At 38.7% G+C, this 25,895-nt stretch overlaps 2 protein-coding genes across 4 annotated transcripts; one reads left to right on the top strand and one right to left on the bottom strand.

The window, feature by feature from the left end:
• Positions 1-1,234: 1,234 nt before the first annotated feature.
• LOC148426618 (tubulin polymerization-promoting protein-like) lies at positions 1,235-17,878 on the top strand. Its single transcript, XM_088410537.1, has 5 exons — positions 1,235-1,573; positions 8,804-8,884; positions 9,794-10,129; positions 15,747-15,900; positions 15,975-17,878. Exons 2-5 carry the CDS (start codon positions 8,871-8,873, stop codon positions 16,182-16,184), a joined length of 714 nt encoding a protein of 237 aa, XP_088266663.1. The 5' UTR covers positions 1,235-1,573; positions 8,804-8,870; the 3' UTR covers positions 16,185-17,878.
• Positions 16,533-22,940, bottom strand: LOC148426617 (centrosomal protein of 72 kDa-like). Of its 3 annotated transcripts, none has more exons than XM_088410534.1 (11): positions 22,610-22,940; positions 22,294-22,421; positions 22,025-22,217; positions 21,873-21,933; positions 21,640-21,785; positions 20,525-20,637; positions 20,336-20,429; positions 20,091-20,248; positions 18,974-19,100; positions 18,819-18,888; positions 16,533-18,133 (listed from the first exon to the last, which is right to left on the bottom strand). In XM_088410534.1, the coding sequence occupies exons 1-10, from the start codon at positions 22,710-22,712 to the stop codon at positions 18,851-18,853; spliced, it is 1,161 nt and encodes a 386-aa protein (XP_088266660.1). In that variant the 5' UTR covers positions 22,713-22,940; the 3' UTR covers positions 16,533-18,133; positions 18,819-18,850. The 3 variants fall into 3 exon arrangements, with proteins under 3 accessions (XP_088266660.1, XP_088266661.1, XP_088266662.1); XM_088410535.1 differs by having other exon boundaries at positions 21,640-21,770; XM_088410536.1 differs by lacking the exon at positions 22,294-22,421 and having other exon boundaries at positions 22,610-22,635.
• Between the last annotated feature and the right edge of the window lie 2,955 nt (positions 22,941-25,895).

The raw sequence follows: 25,895 nt of genomic DNA, 5'->3' as shown, positions 1-25,895 counted from the left end.
GGCTGGGGGAAAATAATTGATTTCATTTTTGAGCCAGAAAATTCCAGTCTTCCCCTTTATAAATTGTGCCCCCTTGTGGACTAAAAGCAAAACTGCTAACCTTGCCCAAACTATTGTCTTTGACAGAACACAGTAAATAATAGGAAATATTCAGGAGTGTCCCCATTTAAAAATAATGTTATAAAGTAATGTCACATATTAATAGAACTAACTAATTAATAAAACTAAGTACAGTGTACCTTAAACGTATGTTTCCAGTTCACATTAATATTTCATAAAAATACATGGCTTATGACTTGATATTTGACTGGATCACAGTTGTTTGCTTGAACATTTAGTCACTCAGCAGAGCAAAACATATGCGCTTTTCTAGCGTACAAAGATCTCAGAGCAGTTGAAGTGGAAAACTTCAAGATTACGTCTTGAAACAAATGTCTAATATACTGTTAGGGCTGTTACGCCATCTTGTGTACTCTTGGTATAATAATCATACGCAATCAAGAATAGTTTCCACAAGCGGAAAAAATAGCAATATTGTAAGTGAAGTTTATGAAAAGTGAATAGGTGAGGTCTTACTGTAATTATTTCTGCAATGACTGAGGTGATGCCAAGATGTTGACAAGACATGTTTACTCTTTTGGAGCTCATGTGGTAAACACGTTTGCCTTACATATGAAAGGCCATGAGTTCAAACTCAGGCTTTTCCTGTGAGAAGTTTGTCTGCTCTCCTTGAGCTTGTTTAAGTTTTCTCCCCGTACTCTTCACACATTACAATAACAAGAGTGTGAGGTTTAAGTGCTACATGTGTAGATATTTTCTGCAGTAAAATGTAATACTTTGTCTATAATTAGACAACAATTTTTTTCATATGCAATTAGCACATTTGAGAACATATTTTCCATTTGTTGTCAACTAAAAATGCAATAGGTGTGAAAGGTTGTCAGAATTATAAGTGATGTCTGCTTGATGCATGGCTGATGTTGGATCCACACTAAGTTGGCCTTATGCATTTACGTGCAAATCTAATGTGAGGGGTTCATATTACGCTGGTGCCACGGCGAGGGCTAAAAGGTTACATAATGCCCATCCGAGTTCAGCCATTAGGCTCACAATGGTTGTGTAACAACCTTTAAGGAGAATCCGGTTCAGAGGGCAGCCTGTGTCGCTACATCCTTCACAAAGATCTTTAAATAGCAAATTGTCACCATCCACGCCAGGATGACAAAAACAAGACTCGTTTCACTAAACCGCAGTGCACTCGAAGGGTGATAAATATTTGTCAGCCAATCATTGCGATTCTATGGGAAAACAAAACAAGATGCTTTAATTGCTACGAGTGCTTGTTAGTCAACGCTTACGCACGGCACCGCGGCCGAGCGGGAGGAGAAGGAGCAAGTCGCGGGGCCGAGGCAGCCAATCAGCGGGCTGCTCTCTCTCCAGCATCCCGTGGGGGGGAGACAACCAAGCCATCATCGCAAGACTGAAGCGAGGGCAGCAGAGAGAAAGGGACGGACGGAGGTGCAACTTAACTATGATTTTGAATTGACAACGAGGTGGGGGATTACGTCACCAGGTAATTGCCTCCATTTATTGAATGTCATTTTGCAAAATTGCTCGTACATTTTAATATCGTTAAAGCAGAAGCTGATTGCCTTATACTACCGCATCCGATTCTATAAGGTGCCCTTTCTTTGCATTCCTTTGCGTCAACGCTCCCTCTATGTGACATGGCTTTTAAACGGACGGGATGCAGCTACTTCAGCGTGTTAGCGCAATTATCCAAATGTTTTACGAGCACATTTGAGGTACGCGAATGCGAATGTGGCAATTGCGGCTTTATGTAACACTTGACTCGGGCAACAGCTGCACCCGCAGCCATGTCTGTGTAACATCAACAACACGAGTGTCTTCGCCCGTGTTTATCTTCTAAACGCACCCGTATGAGCGCGCTGGTTGGTCGCTGTGAATGACTGACACCTCGGCTGACCTATGGCTGCAGATCTTTATGCAAAGCTTATGTGTAGGCTAGTTACATAATTATGCACGCAAGACAGGATGCATGGCCCCATTAATCAGCTTCCTGACGCTCTGGGTTGCAAAATAGCATGCACATGCATGCATGCGTTGAGCATTAAATATGATTACATCGATTACATATTATGCAGTACAATGCACTAATTATCATATATGCTCATTGATTCAGAGGTTCTGGGTCCGAATCTTGGTCTTTCTGTGTGTGTATGACTGCTATTCTATATCTGTTCTTTAGCAAAACATAAGCACTCTTTTTTTGCATATTGTTAGCTTGGTGTACTTCATGTGAACAAAATGAGAAATTTGGTGTAACCTTTCACACTGAGTAAACATTTGTTTTTACAGTCATAACTAGCCCCCTGAGCCAGTCATAATTATAATGTGGTCTGCAATGTTCTGCTCTAAATTGTCCCTAAATGTGCATGTGAGAAAGAATAGTTTCTTGCCTGCATGTGCTTTGCTATTGGCTGGCAATCAGTCCAAGGTGGGCCCCACTGGGGTAAGCCCCAGTTCACCCATGAACCAAGTGAGAATAAGCACTATAGAAAAGGATGGATGAATGACTGCATATCTATTACAGAAACTCTCATATGCCACAAGGGGAGATATGGTGACGTGTTCCCCCCTATAGGTTGAATCAGACATGCATGGGAGGAACACAGTCATTGGCCCAGATTTCACAAAGCTGTAAGAGCCTTTTGGCTGATGTCGCAAACAATTTGCCTCGCTGTGAAAATGAGTATAGTGAACTAAAATGGGTCAAAATTAGGTCAGCAAGTGTTATTCTTTGCTATGGCTTCATACACAGGTTACTGTAGTACAGTTGGACCTATGAGGATACAATTTGTTTGTCTTTGTTATTGTCATGAGTGACCTGGAGTATGTTGCAGCTAACTTTGGGCTACAGGCAAAATAGGTACACCTTGGGCTGGTCACTGGTCAATCGCAGACCACTTAAGAGACAAGGAGATAAAGGAAGTTATTCTCAAAACCATGGACCAATGGAATGATTCTTCAGCCAATCATGGCCCTTCAAATATCAACCAAAAAGTCAGTTTGTTTAAAAAATACAGATTTGAACCCCGATGAAAAATATCGTGAGGAACCAAAATTATTTTCTTCATTATACATTTTGAAATTAATCGGTGAATTAATCTTTATTTTTTTTTCTGCCACAAATCAGTATTAGCCTCAAAAATTCAATTTTGGTCGGCCCTCACTATGGACAGTTTACAGTCCTCAGGTAACCTACCAAGCAATTTATTCAATCTCTTTTTTCTCAACCACAATGTCTGAGGAACATGCTTAGCCATTTTTTAAAATTAAGATACACTGTGTTATTGTGGCATATTAAATTATTGAGGGACAAAAAAATAAAAGTGCCTTCAGCCATTCAGTTTCCTTAACAGATGCAGCTGTAACCTTCTGCTGTGTTTGTGTCGAGTCCCCAATGCTGGCTGCAAATTGGAGCCATTTTCTTATGTCATTCTCCAAATAATTAGAAAATAACATAAAAACAAAACATCCTCCATACTAATTCGCTCAAATGCAGTATGTTCTCAAATTTAGTTTGGCATCGCTACATTAGTGGTCTATGATGCCATCGTTAACTGTGACTGCAGTCGAATTTGGGCGCTTTGCATTTATGTTATCTACTGTGGTTATCAAACACCTCCTTACAAAGAATGCATTTCACACGACCGTTATCAAAGGTGCTTTCGGGGAGTTTTGGTAAAAAGGTCAATTTACCATTTATTGAACTGACAACTTTCACTTGCTCTTCCATTTTCACATTTAAACTGTTGGCTCTGCTTTCGTCGCAACCAAAAAAACTGTAGCTTAAGAACTGCTACTTGGCCTTCTCCATTTGCATCTATGGTGTCATGCTTTCTTCACACAATCTCTACTGGGCTCACTGTCGCTGCCAACAATAACCGCTGTGGCTGGCTCGGCTCGAAGCAGCTTGTTACTCTACAGCTCAGTGCACGCCAACGTGTGTGATTCTGAGCAGTCGGAGGAAGGCGAAGACTGATGGAGAGTGTTTGGTGGTGGTGACCACAGGTCTCCTTTGCACTGTGATGATATCATTATGATGTTTCTTTTCAGAGGGGGTGGGTGACAGTGACTAAATACAGTAGGTCCGTAAGCTGATTCCAGTGGCATTAGATAGTTCACTTGAAATATTGTTGATGTAAATTTTGCATTAATTAATCTCCAAACTCTTGATTATAAATCTATTACTTGATTGGCTGCTTATCAGTACATTCACATCAAACCTAGGGCCTTTTGGTTTCGGGATGTATTGATTTTAGGAAAAAAAATCGAATACTGTAATGACCTGCATCTGAAAATGGATTGTGCGTGGCAAATGGGGGCGGAGTTTGCCGGTAAGGACAATGATTACTACTTGATGATTGACTGGTCCCAATCGAGAGCCTCTTCCTGGCAAAGATAGAGATAGAACACAGATGGGGTTCACTGGGATGCGTCGAAATGATGTCGTGTAGCCTAAACACTCCGCCTCCTCCTCGCCGTCAACGATGTCATCATTTTATGTGTCACACCATCTGCCAAACAAGCACATTTTTGGCAGTGCATACATTGCACGTTGTCTGATGTTGGCTGAGCTCCTCTCCTGAGCATGAGTAGAATGTTTCCAGTCGTGATGGTGTATTGTTGCTCTGAATAGATGCACTTAAAATTGGGTCAACTTATGTTTGGCGCACTCATGTGTGCAGCATGTTGCCAGAAGGCGAGTAGATGTAAGCATGCTGTCATACACTCACAGATTTCTCTCCGGAGACCTACCCTCGACCTCGCTTTGAAGGCCTAAAAAAAAATACAATGATGCTTGTATTCATATTAAGGGTATTTATTAAGGGTGTCAAAATAACTGATTAACTGATTAAATGTGATCAATTAATAGCAGTCATAGTCAATCTCATTTTTAATCTCTAACTTTATGCTTTCTGTATGCTGATTAAATCAGTCTTCATGGATCGGGTTTCTTGTGTTGGAAAACAAAGATCAATCACACTCTGAAGTGGGCAATGATTGGCTGTTATAGTGTTCGGCCATTTGTGTGTTTTTAATCCGATGAATGATAAATTTAACTTTAAAAATCACCCTGACAGAATATTTGATAATGAAAGAGTGATATTATTTGCATTTGTTGTAGGAAGGACATTGCTTTCTGCAGAAGCAGCTCAACTTTAGCCTACCGCATAAATGCAATGCACCTAGCTGTAACTACAGCCACAGCTAACAATAACAACAAAGATGCTAATACGGTGAGCCATTGCGAAGCTCTTTGCTATACTAAACTCAAGAACATGCCACATTTGAGCAAGTGACAAAAGAAAACAGCAACATTCCAACTAATGGTCAATACAAAACGTTGCAGCCAGCACTTGGCACAAGTTTCAATTACAGCAGCAGGTAAATGCTTACAACTGAATCTGTTAAAGTCTGTGATGTTGTTTTATTGTGGAATCTTTAGATCTGCCACATTAATACAATGTATCTAAATTAGGAAAAGGGGTTTTCTGAAGAGATTTTTTTTTTTAATTAGATTGAATTCAATTTTTTGATTCTCTTGACAGCACTAATATTTATTCATTTTCTATATTGTTCAGCATATGGTGTGAGGAGGCCCCTTGTCCTCTTGACTTGGACACTTGAGACGACAGACTATAAAGTGGAGAATGGAGAAAAGACTGCTTTGTGTCATTGAGTTTGCAGCAGCGCCATTGAAATGCAATGAATTGTCACTCAAAGTTAATACTACTACAAGCTCTAAGAGGGAATGCTTACCCACCATGTAATTTGTAAATAGGTTAGGTTTAAGTCAGTCTCATTAAAATCATTATGTCTGTTTCTTAGAAGGTTTTGTATTTTGGGAAACAAAAGAGACTGTAAAGGAAACAAAGTAAATTTAAATAACTGTGGGCTTTAAAGGGAAGTCAACCTCGGTTTTTCCCACAATAATATGTTCAATGCATAGATGACAGTTGCTCAGGACTCAGGTAATGACCGATTGCAGTTCAGCTTGTGAAATTCACATGACCAAATAGGTAAGCCATGCTTGATTGTTACCTGAGTTCTGAGGAACTAGGATATCATTTTGCATTTGACGCCAAGTGGCAAAATGGCCGCCCCCTGGGATGGGTAAAAACAGGTGGATTTTGCTGCTCGATACATTCCTCATATCATAAATCCTCATTATCATAAAACCGAGAAGACTAGTTGGGTGCATAGAAGATTTTATAAAGGACATTTTAACTTGACTTCCTTTTTTAACAACAAGGTTATAAGGACAAAATGTGTTTTGTGTGTGTGTGTTTTAAATCATTTGATTGACTAATAATTTAAGAGATCATTTAGGTATTTTAAAAAAAATGTATATCTTTTGAATGATCACTTAAACGAAGCATTTTGATCAACCTGAGATTTGAAAATTCCTTGTCTATATTAATATTGATCATGTAAATACAATTCATATTTCAATAATATAAAAACACTGAAAAATGTTACCCAAAACACTTCCTAAATTGCTTTTTTTTTTGGTCTTTTGTCTTAAACAGGGGTCACCAACCTTTTTGAAACCGAGAGCTAGATCTCTCCTGAAGCAAAAAAGCTATTTTTGTATTTGTTTATAAAAAGGCTAAATTGTCTACACGTTCTTTTTGAAACTCAGAACATGCCAGCGTGGAAAATTATCTGTTGATATCAAGTAACCAAAACACTCGTAAAATCACCTACAAACGTACCGTTAAGCTTAACAAAGGACTTGTTCAAGTTAGAAGGTGCAATCGTAAGTTAGCATACTGCAGATGTCAAATTTAATATAAAGAATAGGATTTTCTGTAGACTCAACTGCGGTGCTGGCCTGAGTCCTCGATGACAAAGTGCCTTTGCGTCAATCGTGAGAGTCTACGATGTCGCCATGTGCGTGTGAATAAATGTGCAAGGGTCGCACGGAGAGGGCCGTCCTCCAATCAGACAAAGGCCTCCCAGTGTTTGCGTCCCTGAAAGCCACATTATTCACACATTTATAATATCTTCTGTTATGCTGTGTCAATCTTAGCTTTTGTACCCATTGTCTCTGCAAGGTTATGTTCTTAAGTGTTGACTGTCCATGCGGGTGGAGACAATAGTCTCTAACTTTACATGGAGTCTTGTGGGGAGAGTCAGTGAAGGGCTTCATGAGTCACGTGGACAAAAAGGACTTCTTGCTTCAAGCGGGGGCGTTAGTTTGTTAGACGTAGCAGTTCGTACTGAATCTACTTGAACTAGTAGCTACTCACGGTGCTATAGTATTTGCCATAGCTACGCACACTTTCAAGATGCCGCGTTAAATATGGGAACAGCTCAAAGGTGAGCATACAGGACCACTGGATTGAGTTTGGAACGGATGGCATTTTACTGTATTTGCTTTTTAGGTACAGTATATCATTTTTCTGCTTTCTACAATAAGGATTTCAAGCAATGTTTTTTTTCTAGTGTGAGTTGAGGTCAAGGTGGTGTGCTGCTGCTCTCAGTGTGTAGAGACATTTTGCAAATATTTGTCGTCAGCCTGTCATGTTAAAATTTCCTCAAAGTTTGTTCGTCACATTTTTTCTATACCTTACTGGAGGAATGCTAAGAAGTTTTAACATAGCAACTAGGTGCATATTTTTATGGTATCTAAGGAAGGGTATGTTAGGGTGTCCTTATACAGTCCTTATACGGGCTATGATGTTATCAGTTACATAACATTGAGTTAGATGTTTTATTTCCAGCACACTAGAATAAAAAAATATCACAACCCAGTTGCACTGCAATGATTAATCGACAGTTAATCGATAATGAAATTAATCAAGAATAACTTGTGTTAATCAATGAATTGTTTCAAGACCGACTTTAATTTAAAATGACCCGAATCCTTGGAATTTCAATGTTTCAAAAGTAAATATCTGGTTCCAGCTAAGCAGAATTATTCATTTTTTGGTGTTGAAGCAAACTGGAATTTGCAAACGTTTGTTTGCTTTAGCTGAGGAAATGAGGATAAGAATCCCCCCCCCCCCCCCCCCACCCACCCTTTAATAGTCACTATGAGCCAACTTAACTGAATCTTACAGTAATTGATTTGTATTTGGAATTTTCTGTATTGTCATTTTAACTCATCGCAGCCAATGACGGCAATAGACGTCAAAGATCCATTTTAACTGGGTTGGCAGTGAATGAGTTAATTATCCTACGTGTACATATACGTCATATTTCAAATACTAAAAACGCATTTAACTCATCTACTGCCAATGACGGCTACAGACGTCAAAGATCCATTTTTACCGGGCAATTCATGAGTTAAAATAATGCCCTGTTTTCGAATAAACGTGTGGAACTTTAAGCTACTTTTGTTTGAATTCACTGATTAATCTGCAAAAAAACAATTACTTACATTAACAATTGAAATCATTACAACCCAGTATGTGACCGTCACATACAATGCACTGTGGGTGGATGATAATTTTGGGTTGTACCGTGCCGTTAGTTTATACTACTAGATGTTTACGAGTCACGCTACTTTTTCAGGCTTTCCGGTACAAACTGGAGAGCAACCTTTGCAAGGATAGCATTCAAAACAGTCATGGGAAAAAGTATTAATTTGACTAATTGCAATGCTCTAATTGTAACGCATCAAGCATATTGTTATTGTCTTCCTCCTCCCGTCGTCACATTTGGGCACATCATTACACAGTATCCACCTCCATTCTCATCTTTTCCACAGCACAAAGAGAAAACACAAGTCAGCTCATCCAAGCACTGCACAGAGGGAAGCTAATTCCTGCACAAGCATGGCAGACCAGAAGTAAGTTTCAGAAGCTCCCAACTCATAAGCGGCCAGTCTATGCTTGTTATACCCCCACACCATTTGTCTGTTTGTAAAACGCCATGAGAACATAACAGATAAATCAGTCCATTCACAGTGCACTGCAATTTGGGAGAATGAGATCTTGCATGCTACGCTTCACTGGCAGGGACAATGAAAATGTTAGCCAAAAGCCTTCGTTGTCTACAGGAGTCTGCCTACTACTCTTTTAGAACATGTTTAGACCACTTACATTCTGTCCAGGGTCTTTTTTCCCCCTGGAGTACATACACAAACAATCAAATTCATGTGTTTCAGCATGTGGCTTTGCATAAATGTGATCAGCTCTGGCAAAATGGTCCTCGTGTCAAACGAAATGAAAATTGAGTTATTCACATATTGACTGTACATTTGATTTCCTTTAAAATGATAACACACAGAGATAACTTACAGTAATTTCATCGTTGCTATGTTGAAATGCTTAGTTTTGAGAAAAACGAATTTCAAGTTTTACAGTACACCTTTCAAAGGTTTCTGAGAAACCAGTAACAAGAAAAAGTTATTGACCTCAAACTTTCTAGAACTGCAGAAAGTCTCCTGGCAAGTCAATTCCAAAAGAAGGTGAGAACATCTTTCAAAATGTTAAGCCTTGAAAGGCTATGAAGTTTGACCTCTTAACAGATGAAATTGAGCAAAAATTGTGATTTTGGTTTCCGCAAAATATCTTTGAAGTTGCCAGGGTTCATTGATATTTTATCATGGATTTGGCAGTTCAGTTATACGATCTATATTTGCCAGAGCGGGTCACATACGAGAGAAAAAAAACATCACTACATCAGTTGATCTTATCTGCTTTCTTCGTCTTTTAAACCAAACCGATTGTGAAATAAACAATTTTTGTTCCCTCAGAGACAGACTAGATGACTTTAAAGTTCAGACAGCCAAGAATACCAACATCAGCTCGGCCCAACTAAGGCCGCACAGCGAACACTCGAGAGACCGTGCCTCCAAAAGGCTCTCCACCGACTCAAACGGGACCAGCGAAGGAGGTGTGGGCTCATCCACACCGGTGGAGCTGACCGCATTAGAGGAAGCGTTCCGACGTTTTGCCATTCATGGCGACACGCGCGCTACCGGCAAAGACATGCACGGGAAGAACTGGTCCAAGCTCTGCAAGGACTGCGGCGTGATCGACGGCAAGACCATCACTCTCACAGATGTTGACATTGTCTTCTCCAAAGTCAAGTAAGAAAGCAGACTTCCTCCACCATAAACATGGCTAGGGATGCAGTGTCAAATTGCATTATAGCGCCAACTACTGCCCAGTCGGATTAGATACATTTTTTTGGTCTTAAAGCGGTGGTTCTTAACCTTGTTGCTTAAGTGAAGAATAAAATATAATTTCTATCAAATTCAAAACACAGTTAAATGGGTTTTTTTTGTTTTTTGTTTTTTTTTACTGGTGCACAAAATGAACCGTGTATGAACATCACCTTGTTTAAAGAACATAACTAACACGGTCCATGAACTCACAACAAATCAGCAAAGGCTCCACCGAACCCCTGAGACCAGCACACCAAACCTTTTGGGTTCGATCGAACCCGGAATCACTGTCTTAAAGGTATAGACCACTTATCCAGACATTTTCACCAGTATAAAGTTCTTATTTTCTCTGTATAAATTATTTTCCACGTACATTTAATACTTTCAGAAATTACTTTGTTTCCAAGATAATGACCAATCACGGATCAACTGCTTTTTGGGTTTAGTCATGTGACGTTTGCATGTCGGATCATGATTTGATGTTACCCCTAAGTAAATTCATTTTCGGTCGACAGCAAGTAGCAAAATGTAGTTTTATATGTATTAATAGTACTTGGAAAATATTCAGTTGTCATATTGAGGATAGACAAATATGAACTTTTCATTGCCCAAAATAGGATATTTAGCCATTTTCAGCAGTAAAACATTTACTGTCAACTTGCTGTCCATTGAAAATGATTCACAATTTCTAACAGTGCTAATGCGACATCTGTTTACTTTGGTTGATCTTCTGACGTTCGCTAACTGTGCCATGATTAAGTTGTGACCTATGCCCTGAATACATGTCATACATTTCATTTTCAGCAGCTAGCAAAATACTTTATATGTATTTTAAAAAATAATGATTTAGTTGTCAAATTAAGTCTTGACAAGATATAAAACTTTGACTACTAAAAATAGCATAATTTTTGTATCCCCTTAGGTATCTGTGGCTAGTATCAGCAGTCACCATAAACCTTTGATATTTTTGAATGTTATTAAACTTATTTAGCCATTTTGACTAAATAATTAACACATTTATAGTTAATTTTTGGTCTATAGTTTATTTGATAACTACCAGTAATTATTTTTCATGTGCAATTAATACCTTTCTAGGATTGGTCATGTGACGCAAGCTGAATCATGATTGGTTGTTACCTGAGCCTTCGTGTGATGTATTTTTTGTTCAACAGCAAGTGCCGATATTTGTTTTAAAAGGCAACTGATTGTACATTAAAAATAATGTAGTTGTCAAATGATATAAAGACAAAAGATTAACTGAAGTTTTTACTGCTGAAAAAAGTCAAATGAATTTGGTATCCCTTTAAAATAAGGCTGGTATTGGCCCAATATTGACATCGGCACTCACCCATCCGTAAATAGAAGAGATAAGTCCTTGTTACATGAGAAAATATCAATCCAGACATGACTCTGAGGCTGATGTATTTGGCTAAATGCGGTTCACCACAGATGTGCCATGACAGGACTGCTTCTATATTACGGATGCCGAAGCGGCGATGACTTCAGACTTAGTCACTGAACTCTCACGCATGCCCCAAAGTCCAATGAAGTGGCATAAACATCGCTTGGGTTGTAATTATGAGCACACTGAAGGGGGAGAGGAAAAACACATTTAGATGTGATCAAACATGCAGCGGTGTTTTGGAGCCATACTGGTCCATGACTTGTTTTACAGTATTTCTGTTGGGTTTTGAACATGCCACTAAGCCAGGCTGTTATCAAAAACCAGAACAAAAGATCTGGATGGATGAGTCCTCCTGTTCCTCCCCAGGCTAGATTGGTTCATACTTTGCTGCTTGATTTAAGTGCACTAGACTCTAATAATAAACTGTGACCTCAATTGCACTAAAGAGGGAAATGTTTTATTTACTAAGTGAACAAAGTGTGCTAGATAGTTGGACGTATCACAACTTGTTCCTGCAAATATGTGTCATATAATCAAATGGTAGTAACTTAGATAAATTATGAGAACAAAGGAGAATATGGTTGGAAGTAACTCATCAAGTGTTGCTCCAGGAGTGGGACAGGCCATGAAATATGAAATTTCACGCTGACTTTGTGGATTTTGAACATAACCAGCCAGACTTGTGTAAATTGTGATGGTTTCCATGGCAATCGAGATTATAATAGAATTTTGGACTTGTGGCATATATGAATTCTTTTCACTCTGGACACCCGCTTAGTTATGTACAGGTCAGAAAAAAATGACAAGCCAATTACAGCAATAATTGTTAATACATGTCAGGAATTGCCAACTTCAAAATAAACCGTACTTTACTGAATAAAATATGGACATGAATGTCTTGGTATGCATTTATTTTGAAGTTGTTATTAGAAGTGTTTTGCCGCAAAACATCTGCACTGTCTTTCTTTGCAATTGTTGCTCTGACCCCCAATACGACCCCCAATTAACGACTTAATCACACTGAGATAGGCATACGGCACCAGTTGTCAATTTTTACTCGTGGTTCAGGCTCCATTATAGCTGTGCCTAACATAAATAATCCGCATTAGCCGCTAGCTCGCAGCACTCGAGTGCTCCATATAGGATAGTGTAATAGATGTAAATGACTGCACACTTTAATGCTCACAAGCTGTCAAAGTTGCAATCCCAAATGATCACATGAAACAAACCATGCTGACTCAAGTGTGGTTTTTCAGCCTGCAAATTCATCTCTTAGACCAAATTTTATGGGGGGATGAGGTGGAAAGTCATGTGTACCTAAGTTCAGTTCAGTTCAAATTTGAAGAAAAAGAAAAAAAAGTTGATAATTAAAAAATGATAAAGGTTGGTCATTCATAATTAAGTGGCAATGTGTTATTTGGTCATCTATATTCAAAGAAAATACCAAGCAAAAATAAAATGTATTTTTTATTTTTATCAGAAATACTTAATATTCGACTTGAATTTGTGGTAGGATATCTGAATAGCAAAGATTGATCGCTGTATGCCTAATTTCAACATTCAGTGAAATTTCAGAGTTTGATCATGTAACATTCACAACCGAGGCATGATTGCTCACTTGAGCCCAGAGCAACTGTGATGTCATTTTTCATCAACAACAAACGGCAAAAAGTTTACCCCATGAGATGGTAAAATTGGCTAACTAATTCTATATTCCTCAAACACAATATCACCTAATTCACTGCCATTGACAGCCATGTAAGTCAATAATTCCTTTTAATTGGGCTGGGAGTGAATTGGTGTTTTGACTATTGGACCACATCAACCATATGATGGTAAAAAAATTAAAAAGTTTTGTCTTTTTTTTTTTTTAATGAGAATCGCTTGTTGGTGGCTACAAGAGAAATTAGTGGTAAACTGTTGTTTTGTACCAAGCTAAAATCTACTAACTTCAGGCCTTCAATCATTCTTCATCTAATCTGAAAAAATACAAGATGTCTTTTGTATTGTGTTGATACTCAGTTCACATTAGCAAAGCTATGGAAACTGGTAATTTGGCGACTGTATCGACAACAGACACGCGTCTATCGCGTTGAGGTCAGTGCAGTAGCATCTGTGTCAAGTGCAGCGGGGTCCAGACTGGGGGTTGGCATTCACGTACCGACTGGCTCCAGGCATGACTGAGCAGCGGAAGACGGCTGTGAGTTTTCCTTTAATCAGTGTCAAGGCTCTTTGCATGCACATGTACATGAAATTAATGAGCGCTGGCTGAAGACCGTGTGGCTGAGTGATTCCGGAGGTTTCGAGTGTTAAGAGCACGGAGCCTCAATATAAACTGTGACAGCCGTAAAACTCAAGTGCAGACTAATTAATTACTGGCATGGTTTTCTGGTGGCCTTATTTTCCATGCCGTGGTTCCCCATCAGTGAGCGTTATTGGAAGCCGTGGATTAAACACATTCTTCCGTCTGCGTACTTATGGTTCGCGGTCCAGCAGATGGTTCAAGTATGTAAATTAAAACAGGTCAGCTGCAGTTTTCCAAGGTGAACTAATGTTCCACTCCCTGTCCAACCTTTATCCTTCTTCATTGTAACCGTCTTAAATGCTGATTTGCTGTTTGTTTACAAAGCTTAACCATAAGCCAGTATGACTCAACAATCTGATGGGGACACACATTTGTCTTCATCAGACAGAAACGGCAGTGGAAGTTCAGCTTCCCGTGTGACATTAGGCAGCACGGGAATGATTCCGAGCATGGAACGCCCAAATATTCAACACTGACGGACCGCCTAAACAGACCAGGTCAATTGGGGGAGAAAAAAGAATGATAAACCCTAACACCCCTGTTTACTGTGTCTTGTTGCTATGACGGCAGGTTGCCCCGGGAGACGGTTGGGCTTCGTATGCTGTTGTTTGGTTGATCTATCTCCACAGCGATGAATGTTTGTGTTTGTTACTATGTGGAAGTGAAAGGGGCACACGGCCAACTAGGCAAGTCAAGCGCTCTCAGATGGGAGCATGAGTGAGGAAGATCTGACTTATTGCCAGCTGTTAACAAGCTGACCTTATAAATGTCAATACGTTTGGTTCCACATGAAGTAGCCGGTTACAAGTAAAAGTGTCTTTTCTCAAACGGCGCATGAATGCTGACGTTGCGCTAAAATTTCAATGAAATAAACGCATTCGGAACTATAAAAGTAGTCAAAGTATTACAGAATATTATAGTAATCTAAATGTTCAGTGCAAATATCCCATTACAGACTGAGGCAAGCATAGGTTGGAAATTGGAGGTATCCGCTTATTTGATTTGACGACCAAGTTTCTAAGCACATGCTATGACCTTGAACGGATGTGACATGATATGCCAAGTTATCATTGAAGGACATCATATCTGGACATCATTTTTAAAGGGGAAGTCAACCCAAGAGTTTTTTTTAGTAACGAGACGAGGCTCCGGGGCTTTTGTCGATTAATGGGAGGGTGTGTCCACCGAGTGTGTTATCGAGGCGCGACATAGACATTAAAATGTGGGGTTTTGTGAAAAAATATTTGAGTCACTTATTGGAGTGTTTGGATAGTGTCTGATAGTTTGGTTGGTGTTTGTGTTCAGAATTTTGAAGATAAGGATGGGTAGATTACTAAAATTAGATACTTCAGCACTTTAGTCTGGATTGTTATCTTAGGTGTGTCTTGTCTCCAGGATCTTGCTTCTCAGTTCGTACAGCACCCTCAATAATTATTGGTACCCCTAGTTAAGATGTTTACTTAAGCACCAATAAACTGAGTTTTTGTTCTAAGTCTTATAGAATCACAATAAATAACAACAACAAAATCTAACTTTTCATTCAAGTGCGTTTACATCCCACAATTATGATATTCATTTCTGGCGTAAAGCATGATTACACAAACTTTTACCTTTGGGTAAATAAGATGTGCCTTTAAGGCTTTTAAGCCACCAGGACTGTCAATTATTATGTACAAACTGAGAAGCAAGATACTGAAAGTGGTAAGACCATCACTACATCATCTGCTGTCATCAGTGCTTTGAGAACTTTCCTTTTTCTTGATTATCCTGTGAGCGGATATTTTAGAGTTCCCAGCGCCTTCCTGTAACAAATCATTTTACCGTTTCAGGAAGAAATCCTGTCGCACCATCACATATGACGAGTTCAAGATTGCGCTAGGAGAGCTTGCCAGGAAGAAGTACAGAGAGAAGACCGGAGAGGAGGCGGAGGCGGAGGTTTTCAAGCTGATTGAGGGGAAGACGCCTGTGATCTCCGGTGTCACGGTAAAAGTTCTTGTAAAATCGGATCCTCAAGTGACCTTTAGGTGGGTCTTTAATATCCTTCAACTCTCCTGCAGAGAGCCGTAGCTTCGCCGACAGTGAACCGACTGACAGACACCAGCAAGTTCACGGGGTCGCACAAGGAGCGCTTTGACGACACGGGACGCGGGAAGGGGAAAGCGGGACGAGTAGACCTGGTCGACACTTCGGGGTACGTCTCAGGATACAAGCATCAAGGCTCTTACGAAAAAAAGGTCACCAAACCTTCCCTTGCCAAACCCATGTGAGGGGCGGAGATAAACGTGCAGACGGCTAGGATCCTTTCCTTCGAAAAGAGTACCCGAAAAAAAAATACAAACAAAACAAAACAGGTTGTCAAATATTTTCCCAGCGGTTATTTTGTGTGTATGTGTGTGCGGGGAGAATTCCTCTCTTTGTGAAAGTGTGAGAACTGGAAAACTGTTTACATCTATTTTTACAAAGTCTTCACCAGCTGGTACATTCCTGTCTAATAGTGAGTTACTGCCAAGCGGAGAATGCCAATGATGATGATGATAATGAAGCTCTGTGGTTTGATCGGGCCTTAGAATATTCATCAAGCACAATGAACAATGAAAGCCAAGAAAAGCAACAAGTAAGGTACAAGGATTTTATGTAATAACATTGCACTTTCATTTGCAGGAAAAATACTTTCTATGCCCACTTATAAGATTTTAATTGGCAGTATTCCAGACAATTGGCATACATATGGTGATGTATATTTAATGTTCTGATTTTTGTCTATTGCTTGTCTGCTGTTCATATTCTTCCTTTTATAAAATCAGTCATTTTATGAATATGCCTTCTGCTCAGCCATTTTGTCTCCCAAGTCCAGTTAATGTGATTCTCATATTTTTCTCTCCCATCTTCATTAACACTATTTTGTATCTATTTTTAAAGTCGATTCATTGCCAGTCCAGTTCAAATGGATTTTTTTTTTTTACCCACTAGTAGTAAATGAGTTAAACTATTCATTGCCAGCCCAGTAAAAAATGGATTTTCGACGTCTTTAGCCGTCACTGGTAGTGACTGAATTAATCTGTGACTTTAACAAGCAGAAGCACAGTTACGCAAGTTACGATTGTATTTTTAACATTTGACATCGGATATTAGCTCCCCCATGTATGCAAAATATTTCTAATATATTTGTGGTTAGATGATGTGTATTCTAATAACTGTAGCCACTTTGTTTGATTTCTGACTCTGGCTGAATATTCCTTTCTGTGTTTCTGTACCTTGTGCATGTTATTATGTATATTACATTTGATGGAGAAGCGCAGAAATGATAGTAGAACTGTGTTGTGGTTGCTCTACTGTGCCTGCTGTAAGGGACAGACTACTGGACAGCTGTTTTCTTGCTCAGAAATCTGAAGTCCTGAAAAGTGATGATGAAATGATGTGAATGCTTGAAATCTAAAGAATATGTACGTGTACAATGTTGGCCACCATCAAATGCTGTTATATTTGTTATCCAGAGAACCTTTTAACGTGTGGTATCATCATCCAAGGCACAAATTGAACTGAAGTAAAGCAGGGAATGCCGGTTATATCCTTAAATACTGTCTAAGATGAAAGGGGAAAAAAAAAATTCTAACAGTATACTTTTGTAGAACATTTTTAACATAGTGACAAGTGCTTGTTGTCACACTTGCCTGCAATCGCAGCCGCAAAACTATAGCAGCTATCGGTGTAATTATTTTGTCTGCTGCAGTCGCTCGAGTAAGCTCCCTGTGCTTGATGCCAAATACTGTGCACCTTTAATGTGGAGGAACAATATGTGTGTGTGATTTTTTAATTCATAACATTTTAATGTGCTATTGTGTCCCCCGGTGCATGCAGTGGATCTTTGTACTTGTTCTTTAGACCTCTTAATTGTGTGTTCATGATTTGTAGTGCATTATTGAAAATAAAATAATAACAATAAAAAAAAGCACACAAAACACTCATGCTGTGAAAGTGAAAGCATCATGTTACAGCTTGTTTGGGCATATAAAACAGAAAATTTAAATATTGTGGCAACTATTCTGATATGGTCTTCACTGCTCTGTCTTTGCATGTGTGTGTACCGTGCCTGATGCCTCGAATCTGAGGTGGTGTCTGTGTGTAAAAAAAAAAAAAAAAAAAACCTCACAGCACAGCTGAAAGCTTGATGCATCCATTGGGCTTCAGTGCTGCTTAGTCTTCCATCTGCTCTGACCTACAAATGTGAAAGACAACAGAGGTTAAAAGGAGACACAACCACGAGTCACAAACATTTCACTCCAAAATCATTTGTTAACACACACACAAGCCTTCTTTAATAAATTATTTTTCTTAAGTTTAAATTGGAATAAACGCTGGCTTTCTACATTATTTAAAATAATGAACAGCTAAGTGAAAATACGGCCGAACACATTGGAGGGGAAAATAAAGCAAACTGCAAATCTGGCTAGCAGTGCATTCTTGCGCAGTGCTTACCATAAGGCTGCTCAAGTTTACCCTACCCCATAAATGTAAAACATCTAGCAACTGCAGCTGCAGACATACCAAGCAGTAGCAACAAAGGCACTAATATGAGCTATAGCAAAGCTCTTTGCCAAACTAAACTTGAGAACAACCGCGTTTGAGCAAGTCTGTTACTTTCTAATTATGTGGCAACTGACAATCAAAAACATAGGAACTAAAGGTTAAAATATTGTTTGAGGGTTTTTCTCATAAATTTTTCTGTGAGAATAAAATGAGATTACTCTAATTACTCAAATTTTAAGTCTCACTTCAGTAATTACAAATATTAATTACTCTTCATGTTTTATTCTTTTGACAACAAAAGAGGTTAATTGGATGAATTAATTATGGAACTCAATTCATTCATCTCTCGATGTTTTTAAAATAGTGGAGCATACCAGAGGATCTTCATTGGCACTCTGGGCCTCCATCACTTTTCCCTTGCTCTTCTCCACCTTCTCTGTGTTTCTGTTCGTGCAAACGTGACGGTTTATCATTAACAAGCAAAAAAAAAAAAAAAAATTGAAATAAAACAATTGATCTTGCCACTCACCTAATGTTTGAGAAGGACGGGGGTGTTCCATCATATGCTGCCGAAATATGCGTTCTGATGTGATCAGCTCTTTTTGGAGGGTCACGTTGTCCTCCAAGGCAATCCTCAGCTGCTTGTTGAGTTCTCCCTGCATTAGTTTGGACAAATGCTCAATGTGTGTTGGTTTGCAAGAGAAACCGCAAATGCAAACTTTCCATGGGATGTTTGGGGAAATAGTCTTGCAGGGATACTTACATATTTAGCCATTTCCATCAATAAAAGGTTATGAGTATTTTGCCTATACATTAGATAACTATACTTTTTCATGTACAATTAAAAGCTTTAAACACGCATCTTACCGCTCGCTGTTGGCAGAAAATGACTTCAGATGAGCTTTGGGCTTAGGTAACAACGAATCACGGCTCAGCTTGCAAATGTCACATAAAACAAATCCAGAAAACAGGTGAGCTGCAATTGGTCGTTACCTGAACCCTGAACACGGGATTATTTTCAGTTGATAGAAAATAGCAAAATGCATTTCAAAGGTATTAATTGTACATGAAACATACTGACGTTATCGAATGAATTAGAGATTAAATTCCGTTTTAATGAGGTTTGTTTAAGCTTCATTCACTTGTAAATATTACTTATTGCTAATAAATGTAGTGGCAGCTGTCTATATAAAATTTGTGGTGGCCTATCATAGGGTTTTTCCATCACTTATCTTTATCTTTTATTGTAACCACGCTAGATTTCATTGTCCCTATGAATCTCTTGAAATAAAGTAATCTAACACAATGATGAACACTATTAGTACACGTAGTCAAAACATGATTGTATGGATGAAATCTGTGGGTTTTGTGGCCTTGTTACACTACGTATATGGTATGGGTTCTCATGTAGACTGTATTATGTTTTCAAATGTTTTCAACGTTGTCAGTTCTCAAAATTTTGCAACACTCAATGGTTTTGTGGCCTCATTACACTGCGTACATATTGTACAGAGGTACACGTTCTCATCTAGACTTTATTATGTTTTTCAAAGGATCTCTGTGTTATATAATTGCCACGATTTCCCATGAAACGTTTTCAACATTGTCAGTTCTCAAAATTTTGCAACACACAAGAGTGTCATCACCAGATCAGCGGTGAACTTTTTCACGTCAGTTTCATGTTCTCGTTCTAGTGTGGCTGCATAGAGACACAACGCAGCCACTTCCTCTCTTAAGGTCTTGATCTCAGCATCCTGATTAGAGATATGGTTTTCCATCATGGAGAGGATCTGGACAATCTGAGCTGGATTCAGAAAAAAGAGAATGTGAAGATTTGTTTTGATTTAGTGCAAATTCCTGCAATTACACAAATTCCCCATTGCAAACTCACTCAGGAAGTTAGTGTTAAGTTGCAAAGTTCTCTGCCCCACCCATTGTTTGTCCATGAGGTCAAGCAACTCTCCCAAGGGCTTCTTGTAACTATACTGGAAGGAGCATTTAGATTATCTGATAACATGTGAATGTAGCAACAAGCTGGAACAGAAAATCGTCACAGCTGATGATATTGCCGACTGTGTACCTCCTGTTCTTTTTCCTCTTGTGGCAGTGAGCTGGCGCCTTCAGTCATCTGTGAAGGGTGCAAGTTGGGGTTGGAGCCAGTATGATGGGAAATGGGAGATTGGCGGTCTTGAGCTTGAAGATGTCGCAACACAATGATTAACATCAACACTTATACAACTACCACCACTATCAGGTTTTGGGTCCAAATGTAACATACATTTCTGATATTTTTGAGGTGGTAGGATATGACAGCACTTTGGACAAACTATTAAGTACAGTATTTATTTACAACTACAGTAATAAACACTGATTTGTTTGCCTACAATGCATGCAGAGATTATTGTTAATGTATTTTTTGTATTCATTTGGTTGATTATACTGTACATTATCGGTTGCACATGACACAGACATGTACACACACAAACAGAAATGCAAGGTCATGTTTTAGAGCAGTGGTTCTTAACCTTGTTGGAGGCACCGAACCCCACCAGTTTCATATGCTCATTCACCGAAACCTTCTTTAGAAAAAATAAAATATGATTTTTTAGACTGAGGGGTGGACCTCTGCGGCGGTTCGATCGAACCCAGGTTAAGAACCACTGTTTTAGAGTAAAGGGATGACATACGGGTGGGGCCTTAGTAACATTAGTAATATGACAGCAGACTTTTTTGTCCACATTTATGAATTCAGAAGTCAAAACCTGACTGACTAAACACTCAAAATAAACAACTGAGTCCCATTTTCTTGAAAAAACAAACAAACAAAAACATTCATTTGACTAACATGTTGGAGCTATGAAAACATTTTGAAGTGGTCCACTGTTGCCACCTAGTGCTGGAATCACCCAACTAAAATAAGCAGACGCTTGAGAAGAACATGAACAAGCTTTTTTTTTTTTCAGATTGAATTAAGATTTTCTGTAAAAGGATTTATTGGAAAAAAAGGTACATTTCCTTAAAAAGATCACCTTGTGTCACAAATATCACATTGTGCTTCCTTATGCAGAATTTAATCACATACTGCAAAGAAAACAGACTGATGTTTTTACAGGAAAACTACAATCATCAAGAACTGAACAGTTGTGTGAAGCCATGTTATTTTTCTAAGACGCCAAGTGTCACAACATGTCTTACCTGGCTGCTGATGAGATGACTTTAATTCTTCATTTGAATATCTGCGGCTACTATGTTGGGCCTCAGTCTGGTTTGACTCATCATCAGTCACAAGGGAGAGCTTCTTGTTGAGGCGATCCAATAGGGCCTGTCTGTTATTATGACTTCTGATAATCAAGAGTGAGAAAATGCAGACAGCCAAGGGATTGTGGGGGCCCCATTAAAAAACAACAACTCTTTTGGCCTCCTTGTACCTTAGTTGTGAATACTTCTTCTTGGCAGTCTTACGCTCACCATCTTCAATCGGACGTCCGTCTGAAAGCAAAGATGTGCATGAAACACGCAAACTAAACCTAAAACTAACAATCTTCGTGACATTTTATCGAACTTTGGCGCACCATCTTACCTAACTTGCGTAGGCCAGCCATGGCATGAACTACAAAAGGCCGGTAGTGTGGTTCAGTCTTGCCAAGAGGATTGAGTCTCAGATCAAGGTCTCTCAAAACTGGCAACACAAATAGGACCTTTACCTCCTCAAGGGAAGGTATGCAGTTATAATATAGATTTAGGACTTTCAAATGGTTTAGATGTTGCAGAGCCTAAGGAGATAAAGCAAAAGACATTACACACGTTAAAAAGCCACAAAAAAACAGTGATTCAAACGTTTAACCCTACCTCAACAGAGACTAAAGAATTATGTGATAGATTCAGTGATTTCAGACGTTCAAAGTTGGCTAGTCCATTTCCCAGAAATCCAATTTTCTGCTTGTATGTACCAGGAAGACTCAATGAACGAACATCTCCTGTTTGGAATATATAGCAAAATTAAAAAGTTATTTTTTTCAGAGTAATTCCGTTTATAGCGTATATTTACAGCAACTATGTTAGCAATTCCACAACCAGTGAGAATAGCTTATATTTTTCATTGACTGACTGAGATTTAGTTTACTCGTGAATGTGTTTGGTTCTAGTAAGTAGGAAGTAATGTTACCAAGGCGTTCGTGATTTAGTCCCAATTTGTTTACAATCCACTCTTCAGTTAAAGCCACCAAAGTAAAGGGCGCCATTTTTTTCCCTTGAGAACTTGCTTTCATGTTATCTGAACTACTTTCTCATCATTCAAGTCAAATAAACGTAACTGTTTTTTTTAATACGCCTTTAAATAATATCCGTATTTCTGCAAATAAATCACAGTTAAATAGAAATGTCTCCGCATCTGAGACTAGGAAGAACCAAATAAAATAAAGTCGTGAAATTAGGTCAACTAACGTCTGTCCTCAATTTTAGTCAAACCGGACAATGTTCAGATATTATCCAGGTGACCCAGAGAAAGAAAAAAGTAAAGAAAATGTCGCAAGGCAGATGTCCAACTTTACGAGATACATTGAACGCATCGATTTTTGCGCGTGCGCATTGATGAGAGTTGTTTGTGTCACGTGATCAAACAAACGCGCCACTGTTAAGCAAAGTTCGACTTGTCTGGTTAACATTTTGTGTGAACCACAAAAGGAGATCGCATATAATCCGATTTTTATAATATATTATAGGTAAAGCTATTCCCTGACACGCGCCCTATTGTTAGTTTTACAAGTTAATCGTCTTTCGAGTTGATGGCGTTCAATGCGTGGATATCATTAATCATCAATATTGTTTTGTTTTGCTCAGCTATTTTCTCCTCATATAAACTATTTAAGGTAGGTTTCCTAGTTGACAACCTATGTTGAAAACCTTTGTCATTATTGTGGAATCATCTACATTTCCATTAATGGCATATTTGGGTAAATATACAAATACATCTACTGGATAACATTTTTCTTTAATATTTCTAGAGAACAAGTAGCTGGGACTTATACGTTGTGAACTACTTCCTACTTTGAACATTGTACTTAACTAATATGTATTGACCTTTTTTCTAGTTTTGATTATTTTGATGAAATTTGTGTGTATATGTTCGATTATTATTTTTGGTCTCTTGTCTTGCTTCTGTAGGATCACAGAGCTCCCTCAGTTGGCTTTTTCGTGGTTGGAATCTCTGCAGGACTTGCTATTTTGCCTTTCTCTAGTACTTTCCTTACCTCCCTCCAAAAAGATGCAGAATGGTCCGGAGAAATTCTGGCTCCAGCACTGCTTGCCTTCCACTTCCTTTGGCTCAGTCAAGACCGCAACACAGCGTGTTGTGTCCTGTGTAGCTCATGCCTGCTACTGGGACTGTGTGACAGTTTCTCACCAGATACACTCACTGTCCTGAGTCGCTGCATTGGCCTGGCGTCCATGTCCTGTTGCCTCATGGTGTGCTTGTTTGCAGGAAACCCCATGGGGGCCCTGACCAGTGTAACAATCAGCCTGCCAGTAATTTTGGCACCTACTTTTGGATCACACACATTTGCCTCACTTGTCTCTCCAGCCACCAATGTGGGAACTCTGAAGTGGCTTTTGAAAGGCTCCATGTGTACAAGCTGTTGGACCTCAAAACATTCCTTGGATACGCTTCTTTTGGATGTGACTGACAAATACCACTTAAACATGTAGAACATTGTTCATGTACATACGTATGTTGGCATATAATCAGTAAAGCTCTCAATGACAGGTTCTAGTTTAACCCTTGTGCGGTATTTTATCCAATCCTTTGATCTTTACATAAAAAATGTTTCACATCAAAGGGAAAGCATAGAAAGAAGGCACTAGGAAGCTGAAATTACACCCAGATGGTGACAAAATATCAAAGTTCAACATGGCATGATCACTTAGTTATCAACTACCAGGAGTGCCATCCTTTGGCTAAAACTCTGCAAAAATGATGCGTAAGAAAATGATCCAAAAATTGTCAAAATATTGCACAGTTGTTCATAAAGAGAGACAATACCGTGGAAGCTCTGAGGTCAAGCACAATTCAGTCTGGGATTCTGTTAACTTCCTGTTGGATCAGTTTTTCCCAAAGGAAAAAATGGAAATTGGCTATATAGTGCTAACTAAGCAGTTAACATGTTTCTACTAAATGCATTTGCTGTGGAATTTATAATGCACTTGGTTTAAAGTATCATATGTTTAACTTGAATAATACTCAGGATTAAAACATCTATTCATCTCGTTACATTTATCTTCATGTATCATGTTTTTCTGTGTACTATATTTATTATTCATTCAATTTATACTTTGTGAATGGTTTATCAATCACTTAATGTGTCATTTATAGCTTTTTAGGAGTCACTGCAAGTGATTTATTGTACCAGATGTCTTCAATATGCATTAATAAAATACTGTTCAGATTTGTTAAAAGAAAAATCAAGACAAACATTTTCTTCGCAATATGTTCAATGTAGCCACACTGGGCAAAATATGATATTCAAATTACCGGTAATATTGCATTTATGGAAAATGAATTAGGCAGCCAGAACCATCAGTTTTTATCCATAGTATAGGGCAGCCATTTTGAAAATGACGTCACAGTTACTTAGAGCTGTGGGAAGGAACAGTCATGGCTCAGCTTGCAAATGTCACAAGACCAGACTCAGAAAACAGATGAGCCATGATTGGTCATTACCTTAACGGCTGTGATGTCATTTTCAACCGACATCAAGTGCCCCCGAGATGAATAAAAACGGGTGGATTTTGGGATTCATATTCCATGAACTCAATATTATTCAGAATGCCATGTTAAGAACACATAAAACATTATTGTAAAGAACATTCTTGACTTAATTTCCCCTTTAAATATCCACAAAGTAAGTAAACATACAGGGTTTCCATAAAGTCTCTTTACCATTTCAAAAAATTGTCAAAAATGCGATTGGATATTTTATTCATATTTGTTCTATTGTATTTTTTTTTACCTCTTTCAATACACTTCTACATGGGCACCAATAGTTGCACAAAGCACATCAAGACGGTACTATATTTCTTGCCATGTTTACTGTGGCATAGCCTCATCAATTGTGGCAGTCGCATCAGTAATCCTCTGTTTAAGGTCAGTAATGTCCCTTATCTTTGTTTGATACACGAACAAAGATACACACAAATGCAGTGTGATAAAAAAAAGTTTAATAAACACTGAATACAATAGAACAAATCTGAGTAAGATATCTTATCAATTGCATTTTTAATATTTTTTTAAAATGTTAAAGAGACCTTATGGACACCCTGTATATCTGTTTCTGTGAGTTAAAAGCTCATTATTTCTGCATTGAACGCACGAATCATGTCTGTCAATCCTCCATCGCGGCTGACTGAGGCTGTGCACTGAGCATGCTCACTGCAGCTGCAGCCTGTAAATGGGCCAA

The sequence above is a fragment of the Hippichthys cyanospilos genome, chromosome 3 (assembly GCF_059441005.1).
Source record: "Hippichthys cyanospilos isolate Australia breed blue-spotted pipefish chromosome 3, RoL_Hcya_1.0, whole genome shotgun sequence".
Classification (NCBI taxonomy): Eukaryota; Metazoa; Chordata; class Actinopteri; order Syngnathiformes; family Syngnathidae; genus Hippichthys; species Hippichthys cyanospilos.
Note: the sequence above shows the minus strand (reverse complement) of the source record. Positions and strands in the feature narration are given on the sequence as shown.